The sequence below is a fragment of the Hibiscus syriacus genome, unplaced genomic scaffold (genome assembly GCF_006381635.1).
Source record: "Hibiscus syriacus cultivar Baekdansim isolate YM2019G1 unplaced genomic scaffold, ASM638163v2 tig00005582_pilon, whole genome shotgun sequence".
NCBI lineage: Eukaryota > Viridiplantae > Streptophyta > Magnoliopsida > Malvales > Malvaceae > Hibiscus > Hibiscus syriacus.
The window spans coordinates 59,523-77,049 of NW_024062062.1; the positions used below are offsets into that span (position 1 = coordinate 59,523).

The 17,527-nt window shown below is 34.3% G+C and overlaps 2 protein-coding genes across 2 annotated transcripts; one reads left to right on the top strand and one right to left on the bottom strand.

Annotated features, from left to right (window-relative positions):
* The first annotated feature begins 6,317 nt into the window (after positions 1-6,317).
* On the top strand, positions 6,318-6,707 carry LOC120199833 (subtilisin inhibitor CLSI-I-like). The gene is made up of 2 exons (XM_039200826.1): positions 6,318-6,381; positions 6,443-6,707. The coding sequence occupies exons 1-2, from the start codon at positions 6,318-6,320 to the stop codon at positions 6,682-6,684; spliced, it is 306 nt and encodes a 101-aa protein (XP_039056757.1). The 3' UTR covers positions 6,685-6,707.
* A 3,277-nt stretch (positions 6,708-9,984) lies between these two features.
* LOC120199832 (L-type lectin-domain containing receptor kinase S.4-like) lies at positions 9,985-12,125 on the bottom strand. Its single transcript, XM_039200825.1, has one exon. The coding sequence runs from the start codon at positions 12,096-12,098 to the stop codon at positions 10,065-10,067; it is 2,034 nt and encodes a 677-aa protein (XP_039056756.1). The 5' UTR covers positions 12,099-12,125; the 3' UTR covers positions 9,985-10,064.
* Positions 12,126-17,527: the final 5,402 nt, after the last annotated feature.

A 17,527-nucleotide genomic window follows, 5' to 3' on the forward strand; every position in this document is an offset into this window, starting at 1 on the left:
AACGGCTCTATTGACTCCACTAGTCATCCCCAATGTTCAGAAATGATTCAAGGTGTATTTAAACAAGCTTAGAAGCCATTGATCAAAAACAAGAAAATATCAAGCAACTAGAATCAAGAGATAATCAAAGAGAAAGCATCAAACCTCAAGTTTGAGCATTTCAAGCCTATATTTCATTCAATATTCATTTTGCTTTCAAGAACACTTATTGTGCTCAATTGTATTCATTCTTGAGTGTTCTTTTCTTTGTTCTAGAATTGTACAAACAATCTACCTTGTGAGGATTTCCTTGTAAGTTTGCAAATTTGTATTGTTCTCTTTGGGAGAGAGTGTTCTCAAGAATTTGGGGTATAATTCTTGAGGGTTTGTAAGGTTACTCTTTGTCCTCAAAAGAAAGACAAATTAGTTAATTTGTGGAAAATCCTTAGTGTGGATAGCTAAGGTAGTGGACGTAGACTTTGGTTGAGAAAGTCGAACCACTCTAAATCGCTGTGCAAATTTCTTTCAATTTTCTGCAAAAGCTTCTACCAAAATTTTAATTGCCAATTCACCCCCCTCTTGGCCATATTCGTCAATCGATTTACTCAACACTTTTCTATAGAGGGGAGGAAGAGCTTAGTATAAAAGGTTATACTGATGCCAGCTTCCAAACTGACAAGGATGACTCACGATCACAATCGGGTTTTGTGTTTTGTCTTAATGGAGGTGCTGTGAGCTGGAAAAGTTCGAAGCAAGACATAGTAGTTGATTCTACAACAGAGGCTGAATACATTGCAGCCAGTGAAGCAGCAAAAGAGGTTGTTTGGATCAAGAAGTTCATATTGGAATTAGGGGTTGTTCCCAATATATCAGATGTTGTAGAACTCCGTTGTGACAATAATGGAGCCATTGCACAAGCAAAGGAACCCAGATCTCATCAACGATCCAAACATATTCTTAGGTGCTTTCATCTCATTCGAGAGATCATTGATCGAGGAGATGTGGAAATATGTAGAGTACACACGGATGACAACATTGTTGATCCCTAGATGAAACCTCTTACACAGCAGAGGCATGATCGTCACACTGAGTCACTCGGTATTAGATACATGAGTGATTGGACTTAGTGCTAGTGGGAGATTGTTAGAGTATGCCCAAAGACCAATCATATGATGTTTGTAATAATACTTTTATTTACCGATTTTATTGAATAAAGTCATTGCCGCTATTATTTTCATTTATATATATGTGTTTAATATAAACTGGAAGATAATAAAGTCCATATAATGACATAATTGTTATTATTAAAAGATCCCCAATTAAGTATTATTATGGGCATAGACAATAATAATACGCTTAAGACTAACACGTTATTGATTGATGACAACGAGTTGTCATTGACATAGAGATGTCAGAATTGATACATGATTATATTGTTAGAGAACAATGTATTGGATTGACCAGACCATGAGCATATGTCTTGGATTATTATGTGACAGTCATAATATTGCTCATGGTGATGACTATATGTATGATCCTCAGACTTGAGATCAATATTATCCCAACATATATTGTTGTATATTTTGATGCAGCTAAACAAGCTTCGTAACTGGTTGCTCTATAAAGACTGTTATTGAATATATCTCAATATATGTAGTGGGTGTGTATGATTAAGATAGAATTTGTCATTCCTACATAATATGAAATATATCACAGGCCACTTGATTGAGTAAGACTAGAAACGCATGGTCATGCTCGAATAAGTTGATATGAGATATCATAAACTATTCGTTAATTACAGTCTACTCTAGATATCAAGAAACAATATATGGGCTATACAAGTGTGACTATTCTAAGACTTGTTCCTATTCTAGATATAAAGGACATAAGGATGTAATACATAAAAGAGTTAATCACCAAGATGATATGTCGAATCATATTTTCTTGTAACTTAGGTGACAATGATATATTGCTAGATGTCACTCATTGTATGTAATATTAGAATTGTTCTAATAATTACTGCTAACGTTACAAGAACCTACAATGTCACACCCTAGGATTGAAACGAGCAAAGATGTACAATTTGTTGTACGTCACTAAAATATATATCTAGAGTTAATTAAATATATATTTTAATAATCCCGAATATTTAATTTCAATTAATTAAATATAGATTTAATTAATTTGAAATAATAAAATCCCTAATATGATTAGGGTAACTTGGATATAAAAGGATTATTAAATTTCAATTAATTAAATATAGATTTAATTAATTTGAAATAATAAAACTCTAATATGATTAGGGTAACTTGGCTATAAAAGGGTGTGTTAGGTCTAGCAGCCGTTTTAGAACACACACAAAACCTTTAGCTGTTTTTCTCTTAAAACTATTTTGGGGAAGAAAAATATTGCTCTCAATCGAGTGAACTGAGTAGAGGCCGAGACGTGATTTCGTGGAGGCTTACGATTCTAACCGATCTACACCACCAGTATTCACTATTGTCCTTGCTGTTTTTCAAGGAACCCGTTGTAAGTATTCGCATCCCTTCTCCCCGATTTCAGTTTTCGTACATGGATCGCTGGTGAGACCGTCGAGTTTTGTTTCCGTTACGCCATGGGATGCGCCGACAGTCCAAACAGCTTGCACCAAAGTGGCATGGGAAGGATGCCCAAGTCTTTCGTGCCACAAGTCATATAATTCACTACAAGTGATTATTGTTGACTGCTACTCTCCCGTTTTGCAGCAAACTGATATAACCCTCCGTTTTCTTGCCCTTGCAACAGCACACGAGCAGTCCCTTCATCTTTCACCAATCAATGCTTCGCATGAAACTTGAAAAACACAACATTTTCTCTAGAAAACTTCGAGACAGACAATAGATTTTTAGTAACAGAAGGTACAAGAAGTAAATCATTAAGAAACAATACCTGTGAATCAGTTGCAAGTTTAGAGCTACCAGTTGTACAAATGCTTAAACAACTTCCATTGCCCACAACTAACTTACCGGGTCCTGAATAGTCTGACCCATTTACCAGTTTAGTTGCATCTGGGGTAACATGATAAGTTGCCCCAGAATCTACAACCCAATTATCTGAGGTTGATGCAACAACATGAGCCTGAGAATGACCGCCACTACTGCAAGCATAGCATTCACCATCAAGAACAGCAGCTTGAGCACTAAGAACCTCATGCTTATTAGCCAACACCCCAGAAAACGTTTGGTAGAAGCGATACCAACAGCGATCCACTGAGTACCCAGTTTTCCCACAGAGCTGACATTGTAGCCTGGCACGCCCACGTCCTCGAGCACCGCCCGATCTTCCTCCATTGTACTACTGTTGATTATGATATTGAGTACCACGCCCAGTTCCTTGATTGTTATGCTGTATATGAGCCACATTAGCACTCATAGGAAGAGACAAGTGATTATTAAACCCTTTCAGCTGAGCTTCTGCATCTATCAACACAGACCGCACCCGATCCAGAGAAAAATTATTTGCTCGTACTAATAACTACCATTCACAAATTTCAAGATTGTTGTTTTTTGATCAATATCAGATATGGCACTCCCACATGCTTCCAAAGCATCACAAATTTCTTTAATCGAAGTAAGATATGACCTCAAGCTTTCTTCACTTTTTTTGATAGATCTTAACTTTCAGTAAAGCCCCAAAACACTCATTGTTGAGCGATTGGAAAAGAACTTCAAAACAGTGGCCCAGACCTCTTCTGCAGACTTGGCACCAACAATCTGAGGCAAGAGATGGTCACTCATGGTGGACAGTAATCAGGAAGCCAAAACTCTGTCTTGGGCGACAAAAATCTCAAAATCCTCGTTGAGAATGAGGTTGCCTTCATTATCAAGAACTCTTTCCGGTGGGATTGGAAGCTCTCCATTGAGTAACCACTCCAAAGGATGGCTTCCAACAGTGAGAAGCACATGTTGCTTCCACAGGAGGAAATTAGCTTCATCAAGCACAAGATTAATTCTCTTATTGGTAAACATCCTGTTTCTTGGATGCCTCAGAAAAATCAAGACTCTAACCAGCCATTAAAAAGCCAAACCATAAGAACAAAAGAAGAAAAAAGGTTCCAAGATCAACCAGCGATTGATACCATAATAAGAAACTAACTCTGAACTGAAAGTATTATTTTATGAATCAAAACTTTGTGTATTACAAGCCTGAGCTAGGGTTATTTATACAACCTAAATTACAAGAAATCAAGCCTTAGGTTGCAGAAGGAAGCGTTACAACAACTCCTAACTAACGTAACTGCACAACTAACACCAGCTAGATAAGCTAGGTTTCCATATTATACTTAATAAGGTTGACATACACTACCATGAGATTGACCTTATGTCATCAAGATCACTACCCTACTCTGCATTAGAGAATCCAATGACAGTCATCTTTGCAGTCTGTTGAGGAGAAAATCGAAGAACCTAATCCAAAGTGTTTGTCAAATATCGAATATTCTTTTAAAGACAAGTCAATGGCATGTTGAGGCTGTTGCATGTACTGGGCAACTTTATTGACTAAGAAAGCAATATATGGATGAGTATAACAAATATATTGTAGAGTACCTACAATGCTTCTATACTGATAAAAATCCTTTAAATCCTCCTCTTGACCATGACAAAGTTTAGGAACCACAACAATTGGAGTGTACACAGCCTTACAGTCAGCAATGTGAGCTTTATGAAGTAATTCTTTTAAATAGGTTTTTTGAGACAAGATGGCATCACGTGGTCTATTTGCATACAATACAGTCCTGAAGAAGTGAAAAGCAAATGCAAACGTGGCGGATATAGAGGTCAAATGGTTGGGCCAAGACCATGTGATGATTAAATAAGCATATGGTAAATTAAACAAGTTTGTCACCTTGAAATCTTTTCCTCCCACAAAATTAAATAATAAAATTATTTTCTTACTAATTGTATAATATTTTTATTATCCTGAAATCTCTTTGTTTGTTAAATTAAATGATTTTGTCATCCTAAAATCTTTCTCCGGATATCTTTCATCCATAAATCTCTCCATTTAATTAAAATCTCTATCCTGAGATCTATATATAGTAAAATCAGTCTGAGGAGATTACATTCAAATTGAGTTCCATTTCTTAAGTGGGCAAAAGTATCATCAAAGAAGATGTCTCCCCAAAAATATTACTTTGTGATTGCTTAGTAGCCAATAGACGACCATGTTGAATTCGTAGATTCAACATCAGTTTTACCTGGTAAGTTGTTTGCTTCCATCTATTTATCACCCGTTATCAAAATAATTGTTTTCTTAACATTGGGGTGTAGGATTTGAATAAATTTCAAAATTAAACAATTTTTCATACTATAATTTGATGGTTAATGGTAGATGAATTCATGGGTGTTAGATGCAGGAACTTACATGAATTTATCCATTTTAAACAAATTTCCAATCATGGAATGGCCTGAGTTAGTAGGTTTCACCTCAGCTGAAGCAGAGAGAAAGATTAAGAAAGTTATGTATGGAGTCCAGATTCAAATGATCCCACCTCGTACCTATCTTTTCAATGATTTTAATCAAAGAAGGGTTCGATTATTTATTAACCAGTTAGGGGTTGATTCCAAGAACCGGCTGAAACCAACTTTTTGGGTTCTAAAATAAATGTTACAAGCAGGTCCTAGATGCTCTTACTCAAGTACATGAAAATTGTTCTTCGGCTGTCAAGTTTCTTCGATTATTGTTTTTTCTTTGTGTAGTTATATCAATGGACTTTCATGATGGAGCTTGACAGTTTTGATTAAAAAAAATTGGTTGCATTATATTTGAGTTTGGGCGTGTGTTTATCGTTTTTTTTTTCTTCTATTAGTTACTTATTTTAATGATAATCTATATTGAAATTTTATTTGTGTCTATCATATTCAAGAAATTTATGTTACTAATACATGTATACTCGTCATCAGATATTTTTGGATCAACCATGTTATGGTATCATTTTCATCACTAAAATCATTCAATGAATTTACGGACATGATTATTAAGTAAGACTTGGTAGAATGAACATCATAACATTCTTGTTAAAGTTCATATTTTTGGGCCATTAACCAGTAATCTCAGCACTTGAGGCCTAATGAACTATCGATCTCTTAAGAGAATCAACATTTACAAGCAGACCTAACACGAAAGGGACGTTCTTGTTGTGCATTGCATAGTAATTATCAAATCCCATGCCACGAGTTATTGGAAAACTCTCCATTTGGCAGAACCAAAGATTGAAACTTTAATAAAGTCAATAAAAGAAAGATGAGATTCAAACTAAGTTCCACTTTATAAGGCACCAAAACCACCATTGTTTTACCATGGCTGACAACCAGCAAACCGAATCCTCTGATAAACAGCCTGTTGATGCACCAATTTTACCAAGTAAGTTGTTTGCTCCTCATAAAATTATATACATGATCACCGTTAGTCAACTAAATTACAGGGTTAAATGCAGGAACTTACGGGATTTTGCCTGGATCAAGCACTGCACCAAAAATGGAATGGCCGGAATTAATAGGCCACACTCCTGAAGAAGCAGAGAAAAAGATCAAGGAAGACATGCCGAGGGTTCAAATTCAGGTGGTCCAAGCTAATTCTTTTGTTACCATGGATTTTAACCGGGGAAGGGTTCGATTATATCTTGACCCTTCAGGAAAAGTTGAGAGGCCTCCAAGAATTGGCTAAAATCCAGCTTGATCTGCCTTCTAGAATAATATTGCTGGCAGGTCATTGATGTTTTTGTTTATGTACTTGTAAACAAGTTCTCAATTATCTTTTCCGTCTTTGTACTGTTATATAAATGAACTTTCATGATGGAGCTCATTTGTTTAAACTAATACAACTGGTTTGCATTATCTTGTCCCAATTTTGGATGGATGAAACCGTTTTGTAAAATTTAGATTTTTTTACATGAGTTGATAACAAATTCCAAGATTTGAGTCTTGTTCCCATTTTTGTATAATTTCGTTTACATGAATATTAGTAGTTAGTGATTTTATGAGCCTATGGAGATGAGAGATACGAAAAAATTCGGAGACAATTCGAGAGACATCTCATGTTAAATCTTATATAATAATTTATATACATCATTTTTATTGTTGGGGTCGGGTCTAAGATGATAATTGATATTTATAGGTTGACATACTTTAATAAATGTCAAGATTTGAGTCTTATACACCTTTTCGTTTGGGTGGAGAGTCACAACCGATGATTTTACAGGGTAATCGAGATTAGAGATATGAGAGAAAATCTCATAGAGAGTTCAAAAGAGATCTCATGTTGAGCTTTGCATGGTGATTTATATACAACCTTTAGTATTGGTATTAAGTTGGTGTGGGCTTAGAGTAATAATTGATTTATGAACGATTTTTGGAATATGAACGATTCTATTAATACTACTTGGAGCTTTCGACGCTTACTTAGAATGAGACTCCAAGCTGTCCATGTGCTAACATCTGGTGTGCAGAAAATTAAGGATATTTGGCTACTGATTCGAAACAAAGGGGTAAAAGTGGCGTGGCACAAACCGATCTGGTTCCCTCTCCATATTCCTAAGTTTAGTATTATTGCATGGATGGCCTTATTAGACAGACTCCCAACTAAAGACAGACTGAAACGTTTTGGGTTTGATATCGATGACAAATGTGTGCTTTGTAATGACTCGATGGAAACTAGAGATCATTTATTCATTCAATGTCCTCTGGCTATTTCTCTATGGGATGCGGTTATCATTCTCAATGGCATGCGAAGGACATCACGTACATGGGGAAATCACTTAGCTTGGGCTTGTGATGCTTGGAAAGGTAGATCCTTGCTCACGACAATTTTGAAATTAGCTTGGACAACATTTATTTACACTGTTTGGGAGGAGAGGAACAAGAGGCTATTCCAGGGATGCTCAAGGAATTTTGAAGCATTACTCTATGCTGTAAAACACATTGTTGCTATCCAACTAAGGGGTAGAAGTATTAATAGGAATGATAGTGTTAATACTATGCTTTGCAATCATTGGGGTATTGAATAGCTGAATTCTGTTCTGCTGTAAGTAGATACTGTTTGTATTCTTGAACAAGCTGTTTTTATACAGATATTTGGGTAATAAAATCGAATTATCCAAAAAATAATAATAATTAATTTATGTAAGTCAACAAGTTAAATAGATTTGATTGTTAGGTATCAGATTATATATCATGTGAGTCCGCAAGAAATTACATAAAAAAATATGTAATTATGTATAGGACATGAAATTTTAAAAATTTAAAAGAACTTCGAAGAATATGGAACTTTAGAGGCTTTGATTTTCGAGACCTTGACATTCGACAGACAGAGGAAAGAAAGTAGAAGTGTAGCCTCCAAACAAGATTTGAAAGAGATACAAGTCTTGCTTATAGTGGTAGTCTTTTCTATGGTTTGTGATATGCATGACCCTAGACCGGTAGCCTTTCCTGACCTAAATTTTAAAATGGATTGTCTTGTTGTAGGTGACATGGAAAAATGAAAGTTTATATGGGGGAGGAAAGTCAGAAATTTCTGCAGAATGGTCTTAGAAGACAAGATGCGAGTGGTCCCTTGAGATATTGTTTTAGTATCCCACATCAATGCAGCCAAGTACTGAAAGAATGGTCAAAAAGCCTAGATGATGTTTCTGGGCAGCAGTCTTCTTTCTCTTTTCTGCATATTTTAGCCATAATTCTAGCGTCGGTTCATTTGGTTAGTCTTAGTTTTGGACTGATATTTGTGGTGAACTCTGAGTCTTTGTTCTTTGCCTACTTATTTGCCTTTTAAAATGTCAAGAACTCCCACAGTGCCACTAGGCCACTACCAAAGGATTCCATTCCTGCTTTGGATCATATCTAGAGATGGTAATGAATCGGATTGAATTTGGTTTTTTAATTAATTCGATTAAACTTGAGGAGTATATATATTTGATTCGAATATGATTTGATCTGAAAAACATATACTCCCTTCATTCAACTCGAGAAGCATATTCTCTCTACCTATCCGGTCAAACTTAAGTTCTAAGATAAAAATTTATATCCAATTCCAACCAACAAATATATAAAATATTATTTTAATTGGTAAAATATAAATTTAATTAAAAAAATAGAGAGAATCAATATTATAATAATTATCCCTAAATTTATATATATATATATATATATATATATATATATTGTTACCTCATATAAGATTAGAGATCTTTCATCCTAAACTTGAACCCGATTCAACGTAATTTTTTATAAACTTTGACTCATAACTAATTTCTTTAAAAAAATATATTATCATACTAAATTGAATCAAATCTATTGGATTATATTATCACCCTTAACCATATGAAGACCACCAAACTATACTCAAATTATAAAAATCTAAAATACAACTTGTTAATATAAGATTAAAACACATAAATAAGTTGTAAACTAAATTTTATCTAGAATGTAACTTTTTAAGTTGAGCAAAGATAATATTTTAATTTGAAATAAAAAAATATTACATTATTCGTAATATTTTATGTTGCAACTGAAATTATTATAAATTATATAACCTTGTCGATTGTAGACTCTCGCCGTAATATAATATTTTTTTATTACAACTAAAAATATTATACATTATATAATTTTATAGATTAAATAGAATAATATTTTAGACCTTAAATTAAATTTAAATTATTGTACATCAAAACTACCCTACTAAAATTACCTATAAATTTTGGTTGTTTGGGTCAATATGCAGCCCAATTTCCAACTATGAATCCCAACATTCTTTCTAAAAACAAGAGAAGGAATAGAGATCTGTATTAATGGTGATTACGACATTAAGTCGACTAATTTGGAATTAAGGACAATAATGTCTGTAAAGTATACGAGGACATAAGAGCTAGAAGGGGAAAAAATCATTAACGCCATCACATTTTCCCAATCATTATCAGAAGGAGAATGTTTTTTGCAACAAACATGTGAAACAACAGTGTCCATGTCCCTTTGGTTGAATGTTCCCATAGTTTACAAGCTCAGCCCTTGGAAAATATATATAAAAAAAGAAGAAAAAGGATTAATAAACACTATCTAGTCTCTAAGAAGGGGATGTGGCGAGGTGGAAAGCGAGGCAAAACTAGTAGCAGCATTACCAGTTTCCATGAATGAATTTGAACTCATTTTATCACACGATGAGGACGCAAATGAATTCACAAAAGCATCGAACCCGTCTCCGAAACCTTTGCCGCCATCAAAGGCCATCGGTGGCCGCAAATTTTCCGGTAATTCGGCCTCTCCGTCGAGATACTTCACTACATAACTCATGGTAGGCCGTGCCACGAGCATGTCATTTGAACAAATTAGGCCTAATTTAAGAACCATCAGCATTTCCCCTTCATCATATTTGCCATTCAGCCTAGAGTCTGCCACATCAAGTAGTCTCCCTTGTATGAACTTCTCCCACACCCAATCAACCAACACTAATTCCTCAGGCAATGCCTTGGGCTCAATTGGCCTTCTCCCACATGCAACTTCAAGCAACAATGCACCAAAGGCATAGACATCGGAGCTCGCTGTCGCCTTTCCGGTTTTGGGTAGCTCCGGTGCTAGATATCCCAATGTGCCAACTACCCGAGTTGTCCCCGGATTCGAACCGTGTTCGTACAATCTTGCAAGGCCGAAGTCTCCTAATCTCCCATTCAATTCATCATCTAATAACACATTACTCGCCTTAACATCTCTATGAATCACAATTTGTTCATAGCCTTCATGTAAATAAAGAAGACCCGAAGCAACACCTTTTATAATCCTAAATCTCTGCTCCCAATTCAATATTGTTTTAGGCTCATCAAACAAAAACCGATCCAAGCTGCCATTAGCCATGAAATCATAAACAAGAAGAAGATCACCTCTTCTCCTGCACCATCCTAGTAACTGAACCAAATTCCGATGTCGAAGCCTTCCGATACTCGCGATTTCGGATACGAATTCGCGCAAACCCTGCTTCGATTCATGAGAAACTCGCTTCACAGCAACATCAGTCTTTGAATGTCGAAATTTTCCTTTGTAAACCTTACCAAAACCGCCTTGTCCAAGCAAGTTCTTGTCACTGAAACCATTCGTTGCTTTCTTGAGTTTTTCATAAGGGTATCTTTGTGGTCCAATCTCAAGCTCCCAATCCTCAATCACATCAGCGTTTTTAATCTTGAAGATGCTATAAACGATGACGGATGCAGCAATAATTACGAGAACGACAGATGAAACCGAGACACCGACAGTTAAAGCTGTATGTTTCTTTGGTGGTCCGGGGAGTTTAGGCAGAGAAGACAGATCAAGAGCTTGGGGTTGTCCATTGATTTTAAAGCTCCAACCCAGAACATAATGCGAACTAGCAAGTAGACCAGTAGAAGCTGAGAAACCAACATACATAAACTCCTCAACAAAAGGTGAAAGATCTACATGAAAAGACAAGATCGGCAATCTGGGTCTACTGGAATTCGGTGCCACGGTCACATTGATGACTTTTTCAACCGAATCGTAATCAATCCAAGCTTGGATTGGCTTCCCACTTTTGAGAGTGAGATTCTGCTTTGTGCTACCGTCGGTGAAATAAGCTGCAGGAGCCGAAGCATTCGAGACCAAGCTGTTGAGGTCGATGCCGATGTGGTTGTCGTTGATGTCCTGGAACTCAAAATCCTGAACTGTGTCGAACTCAACCGCAACCAGATGGTTACCGAAGTTCCCATTATCAGTCGCGTTGAGGATCCCAAGATACTGACTCGGGAGCGCTTCGAGATATTTAGAAACACCGATTGTGAAAGCAAGCCCGTGCCCACCGAGCTTTAAATACTCAGGAACCGAAACGAAAACGAAAGAAGTTGAAAAGGAAAAAGCTTGGCCATTAGGGGAGTTCTTGAATCTAAACGGGGAGCTGTAAAAAGCATGACCCTGTAAACGACTGGTGTCATTCGTCAATCGAAGAATGCTATGTTTATCAACCTCTGCAACTCCAGTAAGTGTTAAGTTGTTGGGATTTAAGTCTTTGAATCCAGGGAAGAAGAGCTCAGTGGGTTGTGAAGAAGAAACTGAGATCAAGAGAAAGAAAAGTGGGAGCAAACAAGCCATGTGAGAAGGGAGCTTAAGCTCTGTTGAAGAAACTATAAAATTGAGATCTCATGGTAGTGATGAATGATGATAAGAGATTAAAAGGAACAGTGATGGGTTTACAAGCAGAAAGGATGAAACTTTAGGCATCAACTTGGCTAAATAAGACATGAATTGGCCAAACCAAAGAGACAGAGATGTGGAGGGGAGGAGAAAGAGAGGGTGACGCGTGGGTGTGGTAGTGGTTTTAGGTCAGGTTTTGGCGCAGACCACGCGAGCCAGAGTCTGAAATGTTGACGCTAAAATTAGAAGAAAAAGGGGTTAGCCACGTCAGTTGAAAGGAATTCGTTTGACTCGGATGTTGATTTGAAAGAAACTCCGAGATTTGGAGGTTCGATTTTAGTGCTAATCTTCCATTTTTGAATTGATTTTCCTGCTGAAAATTAGAAATAAAATATTCTTCTTGATATTTGCTTGATGCATCCAACACTGGATGAAAGCTTTATTATTATTATTATTCAAATTCAAGTCTTTAAGGAAGATGACAATGTTTCCGATTAATTTTATATTTTATTTTTATAATATTAATTTTTGTGAGTATACTTTATCTTATAAATATCAAATGTTTGTTAATTTTTGTTCAATTTTATATTTATTTTCCATCTAACAACTATAAAATAAAATAGTACTTCAATTTTTTATATTTATATATATAAATATTTCTTTTTTAAGAAAATTTTAAAAAATTATAAATGTAGATAAGTACATAATTATAGTATTTTATTAATTATATTTTTATTTTAGAATTTTAATAAATTAATTAATAAAAATTATGCATGTAAAAAACTATTTTACTTTTTTACATAACTGTTAGGTAAATAATTATAAAAATAGTAAGAAATATAATAATATTTTAAATTTAAAATTATGCATGCTCTAAATAGGGTGTATAAAAATCTGATCCAAAATTTGAATATTTAATTTATATTTTTTATTTTTACTTAATTTAAATTATATTTTAAAAAAATAAATAACTACATCAGATACATATCATCTACATTTTAATTTTAGATTATCTAAAAATCTAATAAAAATTAGATCTGTAGAGTTTAGACAATCTTTAATCCAGTAATTGAATAACTCATCGACTTACTAAAATTCTAGCCTAACAAAAATTAGAAGTCAATCTCAGTTATCTATTTTCACTCATTCAACAATCCTAAATCCGTACAAAACTAAAGAATTTATATTGTATAATTGAACTTAACTCATATATATATATATATAGAAGATGTTATATTAATATAATTACTAATCATATTTTGTCATAACGATGTTACTATTAATATAATTATATTTATTATTAAAACATAGAATATGCAATACTAATATTTCTTGTTTTTTAAAATAAATAAATAAATAAAAACACTTATATTTCTTTTTTATATGTATATGTTTTACTCTTTTATATTTACCAAAATATTTAAAATATTTAAAAATGAGTGAATTTCTTTTTAAAATATTTAATTTAATAAAAGTAATTTAATTCACTCTGTTTTATTTAAGAAGGATGTTCTTTTACTACGAGAAATAACAGAAATTGAAATACAGTTATGTTGGACATAATTTCGTTAACCCACGACGCAAGACGATATTACCTTTGAATATTTAAAAACACGAAAATAAGTGCATGGTTTATGACTGTCACAAATATTAAATGAAATATATGGGATGAATGAAATATCCACATGAAATAAAACTAAACAAAGATAAATGATGATTTATCCTGGAGATCAACGTTACAAACGTTATCATTTTATGTGCTCAAACTGTCAACGATGCTAATTTCATCAATTAAGCGACGTGTTACAATATGAAAATTTTGAAAATTTTATTTTAAAAAAACTTTAAAATATATTAGTTTATAAAAAAACCCAAAATTTCTATAATCTTAAAAACCTCCCCAAACTTTAAAACGTTAAATCTTGTCCCTATAACCGTGGCCGCCACTGTCGGCTGCCGCCCTCATCGTCGACCACCGTTTCCGTCATCGGCCATCCACCCTTAGCCAACCTCCTTTGATATCTGCCATCTCACTTTTATTTGAATTGCAATAATCCATCCCAAAAAGCCAAAAATCATGGGGCCACTCAACCCCTCACCCTCGTTCACGCCGTTCTTCAATGGCTATTTTGTACATTATTGGTGCAAGTTGACACACCATTTAAAAAGAAGAAAATTATTGAAGCAAACTCCCAACCTTCCCTTGAGATTACTTAAACATTTAAAAACAAGGAAATTGGTAAAGGAGACTCTTCTGCAACTTTCTTCTGCAACATTTAAAATAGGGGGCTGGAGAGGACAGTAAGGGGAAGGTCGACAGTAAGGTCCAATGACAGAGGGTGAGTATTCGACAGTGGCAGGAATAACGGCAAGCAGTGACCGCGGCAACGGCAGTAATCGACCTTGAGATAGGGATTTTAGGGACTTTATTGAGATTTTAGATAAATTTTAGGGGTTTAAAATAATAATAATAATTTAAGTGGATTAGGGGCTGGAATTAGGATTTTCAGAGTTTTGGGTATTTTAAAAAAATTCAAAATTTTTGGGTTTTCTTCATTTTAAGTATAATATTAATTTTTAATTTTTAAATATTTTTTTTTAAAATTATCAAATTGTGACATATGTCACTTAACGGAAGAAATTAATGTCGTTGACGGTACTCGGACACCTAAAATAATAATATTTGTAACGTTCGGTACCGTGATGAGTCAAAAAATACTTTAATCATCCATTTATGACAATTGGTATAGTTTAGGTACTTATTTTGGTATTAAGCCTTAAAATTATTTTTTGGAGTTATAGTCTCGGAATAGTATCCGAGCAACAGAGCAGGCTGCCACCGTCATCGACCGTGGCTATTATGCCACTGTTTGTTCCTCGTCGATCGGTCTGAATCCTGTATGTACGCGACTGGTGTTTCCTATCTCGATTTATTGTTGGAACAGGCATGAACTTATGGGAAAACCACTTGCAATACCCTTGGAATGCTCTTGTGTACATCCGAACCTTAAAGCTCCTAAGCAATTCCACGAGAGAATTGGCTATTCAGAAGTTAAGTGAAAAAGCAATATTATACTGTTATTGTTGGAAATAATCATGGTATTTACAGTGGCGAATGTATATATATGCTTGAGGGTGGGCATTGACCCACCCTGAAAATTGTATAAATATTTTAAAAAAAAAAACTAACATATAATTAGAGTGTATCATAAAAAAATTGTATAAAAGGGGTGCCTTTTTTATTTTCCGACGTCTCTACCTGATGTCGGTGACATTGGACGGTGTTAGTGATTAGTGAACAACGGACTTCATGGTTGATGATTTGATCTCTGGTTGCATGTATAGCCAGTCACGATCAAAATTTTAAGAGCTTTTAGGAATTAGGAGTAAAAGACTGACTGAAAACTTGAAATGTTAAAAATACAAATTACATCGAAGGTTAAACGATTGTGTTTCTGTTCCATTCCCTATTTACTGCTTTATTGTTTTTTATGGCCTTATGGGACATTATTTTTCTCTATGGCTCATGGGACTTTATTACTTATTGTTTCCTATGGAAACTTATTGCTTTGTTTGTCTCAATGAATTGCTTTGTTGTTTTCCAAGTGTTATTATTCCTTTATTTTGTATCTGGAAACCTACCAAATGTCAACTTAGTTTATTTGTTATTTTTATTTCTTTAAAGTTTAATAATAACACTATTGTATTTTTTTGTTAAAAATTTCAACATGATAATTCAAGAACTTTTTATGAATTTGAAGACATTGCACACAAGACATTTTTTTCTTTTTATATTCTACGTGCTTTTTTATTGTCACAATTGAATTAGTTCTATTTCTTTTTTATTTAGGTACGGAAAAATATTTTAAAAGGAAGACAACAACAGATGATTCATGTTCGAAAAAAAAGGATTTTTGCAAGTTGATTTAAAAAATCTTCAAGGAGATACAGGAAAAAGACCAAAGATTATAGAATATCATCCTAATGATCACGAAAAAATTCGAAGGGCTTATTTGTTGAAAGGTCCTTGCCAACTAAAAGAACACAAGTTCCCTAAGAAGTATAATGATAAGTTACGAAGTTTCAATCCTAAGTCGTTCAAAGAACATAAAAGTTGGTTAGAATATAGTGTGTCCAAATATGCAATATTTTGTTTACATTGTTATCTCATGAGACCTTAATCTAAAGGAGAGCAAGGGGGAGGTGATACATTTGTTGTTGATGGATTTAAAAATTGGAAAGAAAATAGCAAATTGCAACTTCATGTTGGAGGTCCTAATAGTGTTCATAATGTAGCTTGGAGAAAATGTGAAGCTCTAATGAATCAAAAGCAATATGTTGAAATTGTTATCACGAAGCAATCTATCTAGCCAAACAAGAATATCGAACTCATCTTACGGCTATGGTTGATCGTGTTCGATTCCTTTTGCGACAAGGGTTGGCTTTTGGTGGACATGATGAATCTTATGATTCTTGTAATCAAGGCACCTTTCTAGAGCTTTTACAATTTCTTGCTACTCATAATGAAACTATTAACAAAGTTTTAAAAAAATGCTCGTGGCAATCTTAGACTTGTAGAACCGACCATATAAAAAGATAATGTTAACGCAACTACTAATGAGACTACTTGTGCAATTATTGATAATCTTGGAAATGATTTTTTTGCTATTTTAGTTAATGAATCTCGTGACATATTTGTTAAAGAGCAAATGTCTATCGTTCTATGCTATGTAGATGATAAAGGGAGAGTTTTTGAACAATTTTTGTGTCTTGTCATGTTTCTAGTATTGCAGTTGCTTCATTTATGAATGTTCTTGAAAATGTGTTTGCAACTCATGAGTTATGTTTTTCAAGAATAAGAGGACAAGGTAATGATGGGGCAAGTAATATGCAAGGAGAATGTAATGAGCTTAAAAGTTTGATTCTAAGAGATAATAAGTATGTTTTTTATGTTCCTTGCTTTGCACATCAGCTTCAATTAGCACTTGTTGTCGTTGTTAAAAAACAAGCTGAGGTTGCATTTCTTTTTAATTTGGTTGCTAGTGTGGTTAATGTGGTTGGTGCTTCATGTAAGAGAAAAGAAATCCTTCAATCTAGTCAAATGATTAAGGTAAGAGAAACATTACAAAGTGGTGAAATCTTTAGTGGACGTGGATTAAATAAAGAAACTATTATAAAGAGAGCTGGAGACACTCGTTGGGGTTCACATCATAAAAATGTTGTTAACTTGATTGCCATGTTTTCTTCTGTGATGGATGTGCTTGAAATTATTGAGGAATATGGAATACACTCAGAACAAAGAGTTGAAGCTTGTATGTTGTTAAGCTTTTTACAGTCTTTCAAGTTTGTGTTTAATTTGCACTTGATGAAAAATATATTAGGAGTTA

Bases quoted from the DNA above. Each gene is read 5' to 3' on its own strand.
- LOC120199833 (XM_039200826.1), top strand. From the start codon at position 6,318: ATGGCTGACAACCAGCAAACCGAATCCTCTGATAAACAGCCTGTTGAT. The intron at 6,382-6,442 runs GTAAGTTGTTTG...ACTAAATTACAG, and splicing joins TGATGCACCAATTTTACCAA to GGTTAAATGCAGGAACTTAC.
- LOC120199832 (XM_039200825.1), bottom strand. From the start codon at position 12,098: ATGGCTTGTTTGCTCCCACTTTTCTTTCTCTTGATCTCAGTTTCTTCT.